At 65.1% G+C, this 16,919-nt stretch overlaps 6 protein-coding genes across 6 annotated transcripts; 2 read left to right on the top strand and 4 right to left on the bottom strand.

Annotated features, from left to right (window-relative positions):
* Window positions 1-346: 346 nt before the first annotated feature.
* JCM10292_001924 (uncharacterized protein) lies at window positions 347-1,648 on the bottom strand (the record flags this gene model as incomplete). The annotated part of the gene is made up of 6 exons (XM_076645345.1): window positions 347-485; window positions 561-756; window positions 824-916; window positions 1,002-1,052; window positions 1,111-1,264; window positions 1,337-1,648. 6 exons carry the CDS (start codon window positions 1,646-1,648, stop codon window positions 347-349), a joined length of 945 nt encoding a protein of 314 aa, XP_076508872.1.
* Window positions 1,649-2,156: 508 nt separating this feature from the next.
* On the bottom strand, window positions 2,157-4,981 carry NPL4 (nuclear protein localization protein 4; the record flags this gene model as incomplete). The annotated part of the gene is made up of 7 exons (XM_076645346.1): window positions 2,157-2,446; window positions 2,513-2,657; window positions 2,742-3,983; window positions 4,041-4,392; window positions 4,474-4,589; window positions 4,837-4,917; window positions 4,979-4,981. The coding sequence occupies 7 exons, from the start codon at window positions 4,979-4,981 to the stop codon at window positions 2,157-2,159; spliced, it is 2,229 nt and encodes a 742-aa protein (XP_076508873.1).
* Window positions 4,982-5,259: 278 nt separating this feature from the next.
* UTP11 (rRNA-processing protein UTP11) lies at window positions 5,260-6,731 on the top strand (the record flags this gene model as incomplete). The annotated part of the gene is made up of 6 exons (XM_076645347.1): window positions 5,260-5,300; window positions 5,361-5,538; window positions 5,621-5,734; window positions 5,802-6,000; window positions 6,057-6,571; window positions 6,705-6,731. 6 exons carry the CDS (start codon window positions 5,260-5,262, stop codon window positions 6,729-6,731), a joined length of 1,074 nt encoding a protein of 357 aa, XP_076508874.1.
* A 507-nt stretch (window positions 6,732-7,238) lies between these two features.
* Window positions 7,239-9,007, top strand: JCM10292_001927 (uncharacterized protein; the record flags this gene model as incomplete). The annotated part of the gene is made up of 5 exons (XM_076645348.1): window positions 7,239-7,299; window positions 7,393-7,447; window positions 7,534-7,621; window positions 7,693-7,755; window positions 7,814-9,007. The coding sequence occupies 5 exons, from the start codon at window positions 7,239-7,241 to the stop codon at window positions 9,005-9,007; spliced, it is 1,461 nt and encodes a 486-aa protein (XP_076508875.1).
* Window positions 9,008-10,733: 1,726 nt separating this feature from the next.
* Window positions 10,734-12,876, bottom strand: JCM10292_001928 (uncharacterized protein; the record flags this gene model as incomplete). Its single annotated transcript, XM_076645349.1, has 7 exons — window positions 10,734-10,798; window positions 10,868-11,008; window positions 11,114-11,268; window positions 11,345-11,469; window positions 11,549-11,754; window positions 11,812-12,233; window positions 12,290-12,876. 7 exons carry the CDS (start codon window positions 12,874-12,876, stop codon window positions 10,734-10,736), a joined length of 1,701 nt encoding a protein of 566 aa, XP_076508876.1.
* Window positions 12,877-13,317: 441 nt separating this feature from the next.
* Window positions 13,318-16,817, bottom strand: JCM10292_001929 (ubiquitin-conjugating enzyme E2; the record flags this gene model as incomplete). Its single annotated transcript, XM_076645350.1, has 7 exons — window positions 13,318-13,740; window positions 13,801-13,887; window positions 13,943-14,196; window positions 14,274-15,150; window positions 15,233-16,414; window positions 16,520-16,591; window positions 16,671-16,817. The coding sequence occupies 7 exons, from the start codon at window positions 16,815-16,817 to the stop codon at window positions 13,318-13,320; spliced, it is 3,042 nt and encodes a 1,013-aa protein (XP_076508877.1).
* Window positions 16,818-16,919: the final 102 nt, after the last annotated feature.

Consider the following 16,919-nt stretch of genomic DNA (forward strand, 5'->3'; position numbering starts at 1 on the left):
TGTAGGAGGTACGAGGCTGAGTTGGAGCCGGGAGACCGCGTGCCAGTTAGGAGCAGACGGACGTTCCGCAGAACGGACCTGGCGGTGCGAGCCCCGATCGTGGGTTCGGCGGGCTTGCTTCCGCCCAAGCCAGCACGCGTCGTTCTGTGATGTATGCTATGCGCTTCAGAGGGGTTGAACTGCGCTCGAACCCCAGACAGGCTGCCAAAATGCTAAACAGACTTTGGCCTTCTCAAGGAGAGGAAAACGGCACGTCACGCGGAAAAACACGCAGCAGAGTTCGCAGTGACCTGCTCGATTGGCTAAATCAAGAGGGGACACATAGCGTGCCCGTGGAAAGGCCGGTCTAGGGAATGCGGAAGCCGGTCCGCTGGAGGAACTCCTCGAACGTGGATGCCCTCACCCCGAGCTCCTCCTCCAGGACGTTGTCTTCAGGCTTGCTAGCGCCCATGTTGATGGTACCGGCAGGCTGCTCCTGGAGGAAGCTGTGGCGCAAAGAAAGGCAGGAAGGGTGAGCCCGAAAGGATCGCTGCCTGATCAGTCCAGAAGAGAGCACGCACCTGAACATTTCGATGTACTTGCCCCTGACCGCCTCGGGAACGCCAGCAAAGGCTGTATCCCAGGGAACAGGATCCGCCACGGCCTTCTCGCCCGTGATGCGCTCGTACGTCGCAGCCATCTCCGACTGCGACTGGAACGGACTCAGGAGGAGATACGTCTTGCCTCTGACAAGCTCAGTGTCCGCCTTGAGTATAGCTAGCAAGTCGCACGGTCAGCAGGAGCGCCTCGGTGTTGGCAACAACCAGGAAAGCGAAGTACGCACCGGCGGTGACGGCGCCGTAATCATGGTACTCGTCGCACCACTGCATCTTGAGGTGCGGGTCGAGCGGGAGACAGAACTTGATCGTACCGTCTTCTGCAGCAAGCGAGATCATACAGCGAGAGGGATCAGAGCGATTCAGTGACTTGCCCGTGTGAGACGTAACATGCTGAGGACGCACCCGTGCGACGAGCACAGAAGGGGGAGCTGTGGTTGAAAGTGTAGAACCAGGCTGCGAGAGATTTGGCGTCAGTACGCCTGATGACCTCCGGAGAAAGGTGTGCACACACAACCACTGATCGCCGTCACGAGCGGAAGCTCCTTGAAGGCGAGCTGGGCAAGCGCCTCCTTGTTGTCAAAGCCGGTGCACTTCGTGTACTTGCCGTTGCTGACGCGCTTGATCGAGAACAGCGTCGAGTAGACAAAGTGCTGGACGCCCGTGGTCTGCGCCAAAGTGACAAGTCAGCACTCGTATTCGACATGAGCGTCTGCCCCGCCAGGCCAACGCCTACACACCTTGAGAGCGCGGATCAGGTTCTGTCCTTGCTCGAACTCGTCTGGACCGTCCCGCATCGCTGCGAACGCAGCGTCGGCGCCGGCAAGAGCCGCTTCGAGGCTGGCCTGGTTGTCGAGGTCGCCAGTGACCACGGTCAAGCGCCCTTGCTCGACGTCAGACTTGTGTTTGAGCAGTAGCTTCTGAGCAGCGGCGCCCTGCGTATTGCTGGAGACGGCGCGGACGACGTAGTGAGGGTCGCGAAGGAGGTGGGCGACAACACCCGAACCTTGAGCGCCCGTTCCGCCAACGACTGCGACAGTCCGTGAAGCCATGAGGATGTGGAATGGGAAAGAGAGAGACTCGAGCGAGAACACCACGACAAAATCAACCGTGCCAGCGTAAGCACCTTGTCGGCCAATTTGCAAACGGACGGTAAGTAAGCGACACGTCAACCTTTGCAAAGACGAATCAGCTTCGAAATTCGAAAAGACTGGGCACGTCAGCGCATAAACAGATGAACGAGCAGCCGCGGGAATATCGGAAAGCGAAAGCAGCGACCGAGTGCGATGAGGGGAGAACGGATCGGGCGTGGAGGAAGGCAGTGAGTGGCACCGCTAGAAGCCCGTAGCGGCCTCGTGCGGTTCTGGCTTGGTGAGCATTCCTGTGAGCTGTGAGAGCAGTCGATGAAGGGATTGACGACGAGAGGCCGACGAGAGGAGCTCTCCGTCCACGGCCACCTCGCGAAGCGGGACCGTCGTCCAGTTTGCACGAGTTCCACCTCGACTAGCCGTCAAGCTGCAGTATACGCATGCGACTCGCGCCTCCTCCCGTGGCCCGCGCTCACCCCTGCAGCGGCAGCCCGCACACCTCGCAGTCCTGCCCGCCGCCGGGCGGGTTCTCGAACGTGCAGTGCGGGCACACGCGCATCCCGCCCGGCGCGTCCGCGGCCCCGCTGCCGTCCATCGCGACGTCGCCGTGCCCTGCTCCCGCGGCGGTGTTGGCGCCAGAGGCAGAGGCAGACTCGGGAGGGACGTCGATGTCGGGCGGGATCTCGAAGCCGTCGATGGTCTGCGGCTGCTGCTGGTCGGCGTCCGAGCCACCGGGATATGTCCGTGCGGGAGGGGCCGGAGCTTGCGGGGCAGTACATAGGTCAGCCGCTGCGCAAAGAACGGGAAGGGAAGGGCGAGGCGACGCACCCTGCTCTTGCGCAACCACGAGGAAGGTCTGCCAATTCGGCGAGCTGAAGAGCTTTGCGAGCTCGCGCGCAAGCTCGCGGGAGGACGTGATCGACGTGGACGACGGGCGGAGCGTCGCAATGCGGCACATGGTGCGGAGGTCGTTCTGCACGGACGTGACAAGGGTGATGATCCGTCAGCCGTCGGGCGATCCGGACTGACGAAAAGAACGCGCAGCAACGAGACGCACCTCATCGAACATGCCACAGTCTGCGAGGAAGCGCAAGAGGTGCCAGTCGCTGAGCCACCTCGCGACCTTGAGCACGCCCTCGTCGCTGACGAGCACGTCGAGCTGCGCGTCCTCGGCGCCCGCGCCGACCGCGCCGGCGAGGAGCTCATGCGGCGTGTCCTTGACGAGCGCGACGAGCGCGCCCGCGGCGCTCGCGAGCGTCTGGTCCTGCAGGCCGGCGCGGTTCTCGTGCGTAAAGGGCGTCGGCGTCGTGAAGAGCGGGGTGGGCTGGTTCGGGAAGCCGTGCGTGACGTTGACGAGGAGGTACTCGACGGGGAAGCACGGCTTTGCGCTCTCCTTGACCTCGAGGCCGTACTTGTTCTTGTAGCGGTAAAAGACGTCGGGGATGTAGCGCATCGGGCCCTCGTCCTTGACGCGCACAACGCCCGGGTCGACCGACGCCTCGACCATGTCGGCGTCGACCATCGACTCGGCCTGATCCGACACCTGGTACGCCTCGACCGCGATCGAGCCCTCGAGGTCGCCCGAGAGGACGCACGTGACAAAGCGCGACGAGAAGCGGCCCGTCATCGAGAAGCGCGACGGCATCGGGTGCTTGCGCTGGAGCGCGGCGGCAAAGAGGACCTCGAGCGACGAGAGGAAGAACGAGTTGGCGTGCCGCTTGGCGACGACCTTGCCCGCCTTCTTGGCCTCGTCCGACGACGTGTCTTGCGTCAGGTCGGTAAAGATTACGCCGACGACCTCGAAACCGCACGCGTCGGCGAGCGCCTTGACCTTCTCCTCCTCGTCCCACGGGAACCCGACCGTGATGCCGTCCGCGTGCGGCTCCTGCGGCGGCTCGTGGATCGCCTCGACAACGGCCTTGACGCCCATCGGGACCTTGTCATACTGCGCGTACGTCCCGAGGAGGTAGCCGAACCGCTGCGTGCCCGTCTGGCGCCAGAAGCTGAGCAGGCCGTTGATCAGGCTGGGGTCGGCAAACTCGACGTGGTCGACCATGCGGTACGTCTGGCGCGAGAGGGTCACAGCGCTCGGCTGGCACTTGGTGCAGATGCCGGCGGGCCACGACGGGTGCGAGCCGGATGAGCAGGGGACGGCGACGCGGTACGACTCCTCGTTGAGCGGCGGGATGTAGGTCGAAGCTTGCGCCGAGGTGGGCACGGCGGCGTGAAGCTTCTTCAGGTAGGCGTGGTAAGACAGGTGCTTGATGTTGTGCTCGGCGTGGTACTCCGAGTCGAACGGCTGTCGGAGACACCAGCGTGAGCGGAAGACGGGCAAGCGGATGAGGTGTAAGCGCACCTCGAGCGGCATGCAGTAGTCGCACATGCTCTTCGGCCCACACCTGCATCCATGCTGCCCCTTTGGCCGCGGGATCTTGCCATCCTGCTGCTCCCAAAAGACGTCGACCGGGTTCTCCTTGACCTCCTCCCACGGTTTCCGCCCCTGCACGCGCTTGTCGTTGGAGCCGTTGGCAGTCGAAGTCGACGCTGTCGGTGCGGGGACCTCGAGCGGGACGACCTTGCCCGAGAGAGTCGAGGCGTGGGCGGGAGCAGACGAGGTCGAGGGCGTCGCGGTGCCGGATGCGGGAGTCGAGGAGAGGGCGGAGGGAGCGGCTTTGGGTTGGTAAGAGACAAAGAGAAGATCACCGTGGCTGTGCAAGCGCTCAAGATCGTATCAGTGACTGGCTCGAGCGTTCGAGACGGTTCCGAGTGGACGGGAAGGCAGGCCTCACTTGATGCCGAGGGACTGGAGGTCGCCCGAGATGTCCTTGACAAGGTTCTCTCCGCCTCGGGGCTGGTTCGAGAGTGCAAGCGTGTCGGGGTCGATCTGATCCGACGTCGAGAGGATCTGCGAGCGGAGACGAGCGAGAGTCAGCTCCCGGCGGAGTCCGGCGCTGGTCCCACCAGTCACAGCTGCTCTGCACACCCAGGCTGTGCTGGTGCGCAGTTCCAGCATTCCCCATGCGGTCGAGCGGCGGGTCGACCCGCCGATGACGAGTCGCATGCAGCGGAGACGACTCGGTGGCACTCGCTCGGGCCGGTGCGGGCGCGTGCAGAGGTCACTGTGTAGCTTGTACGAGTGCACTCGAGCTCACATTTTCGACCAGGACGGCAAAGTCGTCCGAGGGCTGGACGTCGAAGCGGAAGTTGCCGTCTCGCGAGCGGATGCGGACGAGCTGCGGGCGTGCGAGGGTCAGGAGGGTGCTCTGGATAGCTGCACCAAGCTGCCCCACGCACCATCGTTGCTCTACAGCGAGGGCGAGGCGAGGTGGAGCAGAGCACCGCCCCACCGCCTCTCGCCGCGCGCCACGGCTAAGTCGAGCTCGTGCCGGGCTCTCTGCCGCTCTCGCACCCGCGCACTCGCTCAGGCAGCCGCACAGACACGCGCACCGCACTCGCACGGCCACCAGCTACTCGCGCGAACTCGAACGCGGCTCCCCCGTGCCGTCCTCACCTCTCGCGCCTCGACCTCCGCTCCTCGCTCCTTTCGCCCTCTCTCGCGCTCTGCTCAGCCCAAGATGGTTGCTGGAAAGCTCGACCTGCAGAAGCGGCAGCACAGGTGCGTCCACCCACTCGCTCGCACGGCTAAGCGCGCCGCTGACCTCTCGTCCACCCGCAGGGAGCGCTCGCAGCCCCTGCACCGCCAGAAGCTCGGCCTCCTCGAGAAGCATGCCGACTATGTCAAGCGAGCGCGCGACTTCCACTCGAAGGAGGACCGCATCCAGAAACTCCGCGAGAAGGCGTCGATGCGCAACAAGGACGAGTTCTACTTTGGCATGATCCGCTCAAAGACAAAGGTCCGCACCGCGCCAGCCGCCCCCTTGTCTGCCTCGGGCGTCTGCGCCTCGTGACTGACTCCGGAATGACGGGCACGTGCAGAATGGCGTCCACATCCAGTCGCGCGGCAACGAGCCGCTCCCGACCGACCTCGTCAAGGTGCTCAAGACGCAGGACTCGACCTACATCCGCATGCACGCAAAGATGGAGCAGGGCGTGCGTCGTCTCTCCTCAGTCGCGACCTGTGCATGCGGTATCCTGACGCGTGCCCTCGTCTCCGCAGCGCGTCGACAGGCTGGAAGAGCAGCTCGCGTCGCTGGTCGACCTGGCTCTTCCCGCCGCTGCCAAGGGCAAGAAGGCCGCCGCGGTAGGGGACGGTGACGAGGACTACGACGACTGGGACATGTACTCGGACGACGAGACCGAAGCGTCGACTTCGTCCAAGCGGAATCACATTGTCTTTACCGACAACATCGACGCGGGTGCGTCCGTGTTGCCTCTCTCCGCGTAGGGACTTGACTGACCTCGTTGGCTCCAGTCCGCTCTGGCAGCACCTCCTCGCTGCTGCGCAAGCGGTCGACTCCTACCGCCCTCCCCTCGGATGCCCCCGTCGCCTCGACCTCGTCTGCCTCTTCCGGCTCGACCACATCTGCCGCCGCGGCGCACGTCCCGCGCACGCGTAAGGGCAAGTCTCGCGCGGCGCAGCAAGACGCGCTCTCATCCGCGGCCGAGCTCTCGTCCGTCTCGGCCGACGTCGCTTCGTCCGCGGCGGCGCACCGCGCGTCGCTCGAGCGCGAGCTGGCGGCGCGGCGCGAGCGGCTGGTGCAGCTGCGGCGGGCGGCGCGCGAGCTCGAGCTGCAGCGGGCGCTGATGGGCCGTGGGGCCAAGAGCCAGGTCGTCAGGCACGAGGGGGACCGCAAGGCGGGCGAGAACGAGTGGTGGGCGGCGGGGGAGAAGGGCGCGGGCAAGGGAAAGGCGAGGAGGGAGGCGGAGGAGAGGGAGGGCGCGCTGCCGATGGCGGACGAGGGCGTCACGACCGGCGCGAGGGTGTGGGTGCGTCTCGTTCTCTTCTCTCTCTCTGTCTCTTGCTTCCTCTTGCGCCCGCTCTCTGCGTCATTTTCTGGCGCCTAGTCAGCAATCTTGTGCTCCTACTGACGCTGCTCCCCTCCTCTCTCGCGACCTGCAGAAGTGGAAGGCTCAGCGCAAGCGGTAGGTTGGAAGGGGTTTCTGGGTGCCATTCCAGCGCGATTGCCCTTGATTGCGCGGCTCGATGCGGATTTATCTCGGTCTCGAGCTGCCCACGCTCGCCAGAGTCCTCGCGAGAGATGCGGGAGCGAGATCGGTGGTGGTTGAAGCGATAGAGGGTATCGCATTGACCACGAGCACAGGGTGCTTGTAGAGTGTGCGGATGTGCGGATCAACGGCGCGATGCATTGATCGAGTGTGTCCAAGGTGCACTGTGCCCGTGGCTGCGGTCTGAGCGAGAGAATGGGGGCGGGAAGAGGGGGCACACGCGAGGGAACCGCTCGAGGCGGAGTTGGCCCAGCGCACTCGCACCGCCCTCGGCGTCTGTCCCCAGCTCTGCGGGTGAGTCCAGCGCAAGCGTGCGAGTACTTGCAGGGTTAGACTGACCCCGCCGTGCCCCTCCAGCGGCCTCTGCTCCCCTCTCTCCCCTCGCGCCTCTCCCTCTCTCCCTCTCGCCGCGCTCCCCAAAGCCGCAATGGTCCGCAACCTCGTCGCCCAGCGCGCGCGCGCCTTTGCCCGCACCACCGCCATCCGCCGTGAGTCCCTCTCGCCTTGCCCTCTTTTCCCGCACTCGAGCGAATGAGCGAGCGAAACTGTGGCCTCAACCCGCTTGCTCCCTGTTCGCGCAGACTTCCACGCCTCGCCCGCCCCCTATGCCCTCCAGAAGTTCCTCTTCCCCGCCATGTGCGTCCCCTGCCTCGCTCTGCACGCGCGGGATCTGCTCGGATCTCCCGACGCCGCCCGCTGACCCTTGCTCCTCCTCGTCGCAGGTCGCCCACCATGACCGAGGGCGGCATTGCTCAGTGGAAGAAGAAGGAGGGCGAGTCCTTCGCGCCTGGTGACGTCCTCCTTGAGATCGTGCGCCCACAGCTCTCGCTCGCCAGCTCTCGTCGGCATCAGCTCACCCGACTCTCGCTTGACCCGTGCAGGAGACGGACAAGGCCACGATGGACGTCGAGGCGCAGGACGAGGGTGTGCTCGGCAAGATCATCGTGCGTGCCACCCGACTCCGGCCGCGATCTCGAAAGGCTGACCCTCGCTCGAACCCAGGTCGGCGACGGGTCCAAGGCGGTCCAGGTGGGCTCGGCGGTCGCCGTCATTGGCGAGGAGGGCGACGACTTCTCCGAGGAGCAGATCCAGAACATCCTCAAGGAGGCCGAGTCGGGCGCCGACGTTGCCGAGCCCAAGGAGGAGACCAAGCAGGACAAGCCCGAGGCGAAGAAGGCCGACGAGCCGAAGAAGGACGACAAGCCCGCGCCCGCAAAGGACGACAAGAAGAAGAACCAGCAGTCGCTCGAGCTCTCGTCCGACCGCCCCGTCATCCTCGCCACCCCGGTCGCCAAGCGCCTCGCGCTCGAGCAGGGCATCCCGCTTGCCAAGGTCAAGGGCACCGGCCCCGAGGGCCGCATCCTCAAGGAGGACGTCGAGAAGTTCAAGGCGTCGTCGCCTGCAGCGAGCGGTGCCGCGCCGGCCGCGTCCGCCAAGGCGTCGCCCGCCGCCGGTGCGGGCGCCGCCTACACCGACACGCCCGTGTCCAACATGCGCCGCACGATCGCGTCGCGCCTGACCGACTCCAAGTCGGGCACGCCCCACTACTACCTCACCGTCGAAGTCAACATGGACCGCGTCAACAAGCTGCGCGAGGCGTTCAACACGGCCGCCAAGGCGGCCGACGCCGCGGGCCAGCCCAAGGACGGCGTCAAGGGCGGCGTCAAGCTCTCGGTCAACGACTTTATCGTCAAGGCGTCGGCGCTCGCGCTCCAGGACGTGCCCGAGGCCAACTCGGGCTGGCACGGCGACTTTATCCGGCAGTACGAGACGCAGGACATCTGCGTCGCCGTCGCGACCCCGAACGGCCTCATCACGCCCATCGTCGCCGACGCGGGCCGCAAGGGCCTCGCGACCATCTCGAGCCAGGCCAAGGCGCTCGCGGCAAAGGCGCGCGACGGCAAGCTCAAGCCCGAAGAGTACCAGGGCGGGTCGTTCACCATCTCGAACCTCGGCATGATGGGCATCGACTCGTTCACGGCCATTATCAACCCGCCCCAGTCGTGCATTCTGGCCATCGGCGCGAGCGAGAAGAAGCTCGTGCTCGACGCCGAGTCGGACAAGGGCTTCAAGGAGGTTAACGTCATGAAGGCGACCCTTTCGTGCGACCACCGCGTCGTCGACGGCGCTGTTGGTGCAAGGTGGCTCAAGGCGTTCAAGTCGTACCTCGAGTCGCCGCTCTCGTTCCTCCTCTAGGCGGGTCGCGCGCCGCGCCCACCCTCCTCGCCTCTCCCTTCGGTTCCTCGCCCCGGTTCTTCTCCTTGATTTTTGTGTAGGACTTGTTCCCCTCTTTCTTTCCTCCCTTTTCCTCCTCTCGTGGGCTCACAAAAGGAAGGCACGCAATCCCAGCTCCCCTAGACGTTCTCATATCTGCCTTTACCCGTGCGGCAAGCCCGGCTCACCTCTATCATGAGCATGTTTGTGCGCGAGCAAGCAAATCTCTGCCATTGAGATGCGGGTCGTGCTTTTCCCGCCCTGCAGTGCCCTGCCCTGCCTTCATCCTTTCTGTTCAGCGCGCGTCTCGACTTCCTCTCCGCGCGACGAGCGGCAATATAGCATGATGGCGTTGCGTGCTGGTTGAGACACAATCTCGAGGTCGTTGGCGGCAGCATCGACACACCAGCTTGGGGTTCAGGCGTCGTTGCTCGCCTGCACCGCCAAAAACCACTTCTGCGTCCGCCCGAGCCGTTTCGTGCTGTAGGAAATTGGCAAACCGGATTCATGTCTGCTAGGACAGTCGTTTCATCTTGTTGAGTCGACACCTCTAGCTTTTCCTGAGCGCATAGCTTGGCCACAGCTGGCTGGGGTTGCACAGGGTCCCTTTGCCCAAACGATTTGCGTCTCGGTGCGGATCCGAGCTGTTCTTCTACCCTGTTGCCTCTGCAATGGCAACAGTCGTCTGTCCCTTGGGATGCTGAGCCCGGGAGTGACCCGCGACCAAAATTCGCAGCGCACTTCGCCTCGTCGGTCGAGGACGCCATACGAGCGATTTCTCCTGCCTTTCTAAATCAGAGCAAGCACGGCTTGGCCAGAGGGAGCAAAACGATCCCAGTAAGTGCGAGAGGTCCTACACGAGTACTACAGGCGCGATGAAGACCGAGGGAACACCTCGACGACCTCTGTCCCCTCGCCCTCGGATCTGTGCGACTCAGGAGCCGGCTTCTCCAACGAATCAATGCCTCTGACGCTCTTCTCGAGCTTGACGCGCGATGTTGCTCTCAGAAGCGGCCCGCCGTCGTTTCCGTTCGCAAGCGAACCGAGGCGCTTCCCTCTTCGCGAGCGCACCGAGATTCCGGGCGAGGACAACAAGCAAGTTGAGTACCGCGCCCGGATCTCAGAGCCTTGACAATATATAGAGCAACGGCAAGAGCTACCCACGGAGAAGCACTCCTCTCCCCGCTTCCCGTCTTGGACACTGAGACTGCGTCGTCGACGGCAACTTCTCAGCACCTCGGCACAACTCGTTCACGGCCATCATTAACCCACCCAAGTCCTGCATTCTGGCCATCGGCGCGAGCGAGAAGAAGCTCGCTAGACGCCGAGTCGGACAAGGGCTTCAAGGAGGTCAGCGTCATGAAGGCGACCCTTTCGTGCGACCACCGCGTCGTCGACGGCGCTGTTGGTGCAAGGTGGCTCAAGGCGTTCAAGTCGTACCTCGAATCGCCTCTCTCGTTCCTCCTCTAGGCGAGTCGCATCCCGCACCCACCCTCCTCGCCTCTCCCTTCGGTTCCTCGCCCGGTTCTTCTCCCTTGATTGCTGATCCACGACTTGTGTAGGACTTATTTCCTTCCTTCTGTAGCATCTGTCTATATAACGTCGCATCGATTCAGGCTTGCGATACGATCTGTCAATGTCAACGTTGTGCACTGCTTGGTCGCCATTGCGAGTTTCGGTACAAATCTACAGGCATCCCTTCTACCGCTCAGAACGTGTGCTCGGTCGAGTCCTTGCCGCCCGCTTGGGTCGCCGACGAGCCTGCGGCCACCGCTGCACGGCGCATTGGAAAGAACGGTCAGCGGCAGCGCATCACGCGAGACATTGGTCGAGGGGGCGCACCATTCAGCACGCGGTCGCTGTAGCTCGCGCCAGACCACTTCTGGTGCGTAAAGACGTCGCAGCCAATCGCCTTCTCCTTCTCCTGGATGAGCTCGACGTAGGCGAGCATGCCCTCCGTCTTGAAGCGCTTGGCGAGTTCGGCTGCATCCCGTGGGCACAAGATAGTCAGCACACGAATTCAAACTTGAGAGCCCGTCAACCGGCACATCGAGGGCCGGAGACTGGCAGGGAAGCGGAGCCGCGTACCGGTCGTGACAGCGGTCGAGTGGAGCCCAGCGAGCGAGATGAGCTGGATCAGGAAGCCGGCCTTGCCGAGGTCCCAGACGAACGACTTGAGCTGCTCCTTCGAATAGCCGTGCGCGCCCCAGTTGAACGACGGCGACAGGTTGTAGACAAGCCACCTGCGACAGCGCGAGGAAGTCAGCCTGCGGAGGTAGTGCGATCTGCCGTGAGCAATCAAGAGGGGCGCTGACGTACTTGCCCGGGTACTGCTCGCGGATCGTGCCAGCGAAGGACTGCGCCTGCTGCAGGTCGGGCGCCTTCGTCTCGAGCCAGAGGAGGTCGGCGTAGTCGGAGAAGGCGAGCGTGCGCTTCATGGCAGCCTGGGGTCGTCGTAAGCGTGTGTCAGCGATTCGTACAGGAATCTCCATAAAAGCGCGAGCTGAACTGTGCGAGACGCACCGCCATGCCACCACGGTAGTGGTAGTATCCCTCCTTCGTCCGCGGCAGATCCCAGTCCCACTGCACCTCCTCGCCGGCAATCTCCTTCGCGACCGCACGCGCCTCGCGGTTCGAGAGCGAGGCGCCCGTCACGCGCTCCTTGTACTGCTCGAACTTGGACGAAGCATCGGAGGCAGAGAAGGCGCGCTTCAGGTGTCGCTCGACGGCTGTGTACACGACGGTCAGCCAGAAAACGGAAGCAGAGCTCGCAAAAAGCAGCGCACCTTGGTCAAATGTGACAAGCTCGACACTGCCCATCCACTTTGCCTCGAGCTGGTCAATCTCCTCGCCGCTCTTCCCCTCGAGACTCGCATGCATGATCTCGTCCGCGAGCGCGCGCTTCGGCCCCTCATGCGTCTCAACGCCAAGCACGAACTCGTGATCGCGTGCGTCCGCCGTGCTCGAGAGGAGCTTGCCGCTCTCGGCGTCGGTGCGCGCGATGAGGAGCGTCTCCAGGCCCATGATGTCCCACTGGAGCCGCGCGGCAATGAGGCGCGAAACGTGCTCCGAGATGGGCACGAGAACCTTGCCCGCCTGGTGGCCGCACTTCTTGCCGCCGTGCAGCTGGTCCTCGAAATGCACAGCAGAGACGCCCGCCTCACCGAATGCCTTAGCGAGCTTCATTACCGACGAGAGACCACCGTGACTGTCGCAGGATGAGGTCAGCGAGCGTGTGCGACTGTGCAGAGCGGAAGGACGGACCCGGTGTCACCGTCTGCAACAATGGGCCGCAGGTAGTCGATCCACGGCTGCTTCTCCTTGTTTCCGGTGTGCCGCTCGTCCCACATCTTGCGGTCGTGGAGCTCCTGCGCCTTGCGAAGGCGCTGGACCTGGTTCGGGACGGTCGTATACGGGTAGTCGGCGAGGTCAGGCCCAACCTCGTTGAAGCCCGTCGTCAGGACGCTGCTGGCCGCCCAGCCCGAGACGTACAGCACGTCGAGATGAGGCGCCTGCTGCGTCATCTGGACCGGATCAATGGCGCCCATGGTGTGCAGCGGGACGCCGCGCTCGCCTGCACGCTCAAGGAGCGCCCACAGCTTCTTCGCCGAGAGGTTCGAAGGGTGCAGAGGCGAGACGGGCTGAGTCCCGCGCTTGGTCGCGACGAGCTCGGCGCTGTACGGGCGCTTGGTGCGGGCAAAGCGCGGCGACGAGAACCACTCCTGGACCGAGTCGACCTGCGCCTGGAAGTCGGCGGCCTCCTCCTCTGCAGACGGCGGGTCGAGGCGGAAGAGCGGCTGAGACGGTGCTGCCCCCGCGCGAAGTGCACTCGCGCTGTACGGCGCGGCCATGCGGACGGCAGACGAGCCCGAAGCGAGCAAGGTGGGGCGCGAGAGGGACCGGGCCAGGCAGGACCGTGCGGCTCGTGCAGAGGCAGTGCGAAGCGCCATAGAGCTCAGTGCACGCGTCTTGCTATCAGCAAGCGCTCAGTGCGGAGAAGACGAGAAAAGCCAGGCGAAGCCGTGAAGTCGCGCGGACAACCGGACAATTGCCACCACGGCAACCCGGCACGCTGACTTCGCCCTCGTGTGCACACTAGGCGCTGAGAGCGTCTCCAACGGCGTATACACAAGCCATCAAGGCCAGTGCGAGTACGTCAAAAGCGATCTCAACTCGCGGATCCGGACGAACGAAGTATGAAACGATGATGCAGCGAGCGAGGTGTGCATAGTACTACTCGTACAACCCACAGACAGACCCAGCACGACCACTCTATCGTCAAACCCCACCTCTCACGCATCCGCCGGTGCCGCCGCATCGAGCTTCGGCCCGCGCTTCATCAGCTCCTCGAGCGCCTTGACGGTGCGGCGCAAGCTGAGCCCGGCGCCTTCGGTGAGCACGCGCTGACTCGGTACGACGCTGCTCTTGGGCGGCTTGACGTCCTCGGCGGCCGTGCTGTCGTCCTGCTGCGCGTGCCACCGCTCGCTCTCGTCGAGGAGCTTCTTGCTCTGGTCGATGATGGCGCCGAGCGCACCGCCGTTCTCGCTCCCGGGCAGGCCGGTGAAGAAATACGCGGCGATCTCGCGGGTGAAGGACGAGGGCGGGTACTCGCACGCGCGCTTGACGAATGCGCGGGTAAGGACGAGCGTTCGCTCGTTGTACAGCTCAGACGCGGCGGTCGCCTCGGGCGTCCCGATCTGCTTCTCAAAGCCGGGCTGTCGGGAACGCGATGTTAGCAACAAGGCATAAAGTGGCGTGAAGAGAGCGACACATACCTCGGTGAAGTAAGGCTCCTCGACCATGATCAGTCCCTGGATGGAGATGAAGACCTGGAGAATCGAGCTCTTTGCCGCACTCCAGTTCTACGGCGCACGGATGTCAGCTACTGCGGCTCTGTTGGGCGGAGGAACAACGCACCTCGTCCTTGTCGCCGCTCCACGTCCCGAGCAAGCTCAGGCAGACCTTGCCCTCAACGTACAGGTTCGGACTGACGCGCGTCCCGCTCGCCCACGAGTGGAAGAAGACCTGTGGCGGCTCCTGTGGGAACTTGGCCGGCGAGAGGAAGACGTCAAAGAGGAAAGGCGCGTTCTGGAACGGCGTGTCGAGCGGGCCGATGATGAGGCAGCGCAGGAGGTCGAGGCGGTTCTCGTACGCGCGCACGAGGATATTGGCTGTAAGGCGTCCAACAATCAGCAATCAGGGAAGGCCGAGCAGTCTCGTGTGGAGGGCCCTGCAAATGGCGACTCACGTGGCAGGGAGCTCGCAAGAACCTGGTGCTCCTTGCGCATGCGGCTCATGAACGCTTTGGTCGGGACCTGCACCGGCTCGCCGATGTAGTGGTGGTCGAACGGCGCCTCCTCAAGCACCTCGAACCGGCTCCAGTCGGCAAAGTCCTCGATCTCGCCCGGCATCGAGACGGCCGTCGCCGTCGTCCCGTTTGCAGCGGCGGGTGCTGCCGAAGCGGATGCCTCAGCGACTTCCGTGCGGGAAGGGAGGAGGTCCGCTTCGACCTCTGCGTCGCTCGTCGGCGCAACAGCCGCCGGTGCCGCTGCCGGTGCCGCCTCCTCCGCCGCCGCCTTGCCCGCTTCTTCCTCGTCGTCCTCGTCTGCCCACCCGCGCATGTCCTCGTCGTCGCGCTTCTCCCGTCGCCGCTTGCTCCGCCGCGGTGCCGCGCCGGCGCCCGTCCCCGCGCCCTCGTCCTCCGTGCGGTAGTCCTCGTCCTCCGAGTCGTCCTCGGCCTCTTCGCCGTCGAGGAGAATGTCGACCGCCTCGCCCGCGGCGGCCGCGCTGCCCGCATCGCTCATGTCGGCGTCCTCGTCCTCGGTGAGCCAGCTCGCGTCCGACGCCTCGTCGCTCAGCATGGCCTCGTCCTCGTCGCCGAGCGGCGGGAGCTCGCCCGCGGCCGCGTCCGGGTCCATCCCGTCGTCGAGATGTACGAGGCGCGAGACGGGGAACGACTGCGTCTCGCCCGAGGGGAAGCGGATGAGGGCCGAGCCGTCGAGCTGCAGGTCCCACACCTCGCCGTACCAGGTGATGGGCGCGAGCGCCTCGGGCGACGCTTGGGGCTTGGGCGGGACAAAAGCGTCGCTGAGAGTCTGGCAGTAGGAGAGGCCGAGTGCCGAGAGCTGTGCGGGTAGATTTGCCCTGCATCAGTCCCGCGCAAGCCCCGAGGCAGGCGAAGGGCATAGGGCAGAGAAAGGCACGCACCTCCATTCGCAAGTCTTCGCCTCCGGGCATGAGTCCAGCATGGATCTCGCTCTCGCCCAAGCTCGGCACCGTCGGGACCTTGGCGCCGTTGTCCTGTCCCTCGCCGACGACGAGCACAAAGTCGCCGCGCCGGACGCCGTACGCGTCGGGCGGCGGGCCGTGCGGGTCAAACTCGAGGCCCGACACGACCTCGTCGTCCTCGGGCGGGTCGAGCGGCGTCGCGCGGTCCGAGAGGTACCGCATGCGGATCGTGCGCTTGCGCGCGTCCATGGCCTGCACGACGCCGATGCGCGCGGGGCTCACGCCCGAAAAGACGCCGAGGTCGCCGGGAAAGACGTCCGTCTCGTCGTCGACGCTCGGCGCCTGCTCAAACTCGGGCGTCGGCGCCGTCGTGCGCGTCCCGTCCTGCCACAGGACGGTCGCGGTCGTGCGGCACGCCGTGATGGCGAGGACGCGGTGCCCCTCGGGGTAGGCGTCGGACCAGCGCGAGGCCGGGGCCGGGTGCGCGGCCGGGTCGCGGAAGACGACCTTGTCGTGGATCGTGTGGAGGTGGTCGGCGGTCGCGCGGACGAGGACGAGCTTGTCGATCTCGGTCCAGTAGCGCCGCGGGCGCTGCCAGTCGTGGGTCGTCGCCTGCTGGTTGCGGCAGAGCCAGTTGACGGCAATCATGCACTGCTTGACGTCGAGGATCTGCTTGAGGTCGCTCGCGCCGAGGAACGACGCGAGGAGGCTCTCGCCGCGCTCCTGCAGCATCTGCTTGATGGCCTCGGTCGCGTTGCCGACGCTGAGCGTCGTGCCCGTGTCGCACACGCGGCGCACGAGGCCCGCGTTGCCTGCCTCGATCATGGCCATCTCGAACACCTCTTCGACGATGCCGACCCAGCCGCTGTCGGGCTCGACGACGTGGTCGCCGCGGTTGAGGCGCGCGGCGGCGACGAGGTCGTCGGCGTTGTGCCACCCGTCGAGCTTCTCGCCCGTGAGGACGCGCTCGAGCTGGACCTGCGTCTCGAGGCCGACGATCTGCCCGACCTGCGACTTGGCCGACGGGTTGGTGCCGGCTGGTCGCCGCTTGCGAACAATGTCGCTGCGGAGGAAGCCCTTGTCGACGACCTCAACCGAGGCCTCGAGGACCTGCGTGCGGGTGCCATCCGGATGCAGCACCTCGAGGTAGCCGGGCGTGAGCTGCGGGGGAGAGCGGCACGCGTCAGCGCTACACGCCTGAGAAACAACCCTGCCACCTAGCAGGTTCCGCTGCGCAGCTGGGAGGGCCAGGCGAAGGAGACGCACGGGGACGAAAGGGATCCCGAGACGCTCTGCCTCTGCGACGGCTTCAGGCGCTTGCTCGTCGGCCCAGCAGCGCTGCGATAGTTGTCGAAGGTCAGCACATGGCACGCACACCCGCTGCAGCAGAAAAGGGAGACGAGAGAAAGAGACGGACAGTCACGACGGCCTGCGAGAGGGAGCCGTCCGTGTGCGAGATCTGGACGACGTCCTCGTTGTAGGTCGAGCTCATCTTTGGCGCGAGGGGCTCGCCATCGGGCCCGGTGGGTGCGGGCTGCGCGGGAGGAGGCGGCGAGGAAGGCATGGAAGCGGAGGGAAGCGGGAGCGGGGGGAGCGGGCGGCGGGAGAAGGTGCGCCAGAGGACGATGGCCGAGGTGAAGGTGTGGGCGAGCCACAAGACCGAGTC

The sequence above is a fragment of the Rhodotorula paludigena genome (genome assembly GCF_050403205.1).
Source record: "Rhodotorula paludigena JCM10292 DNA, Rt_paludigena_JCM10292v1_ctg1, whole genome shotgun sequence".
NCBI lineage: Eukaryota > Fungi > Basidiomycota > Microbotryomycetes > Sporidiobolales > Sporidiobolaceae > Rhodotorula > Rhodotorula paludigena.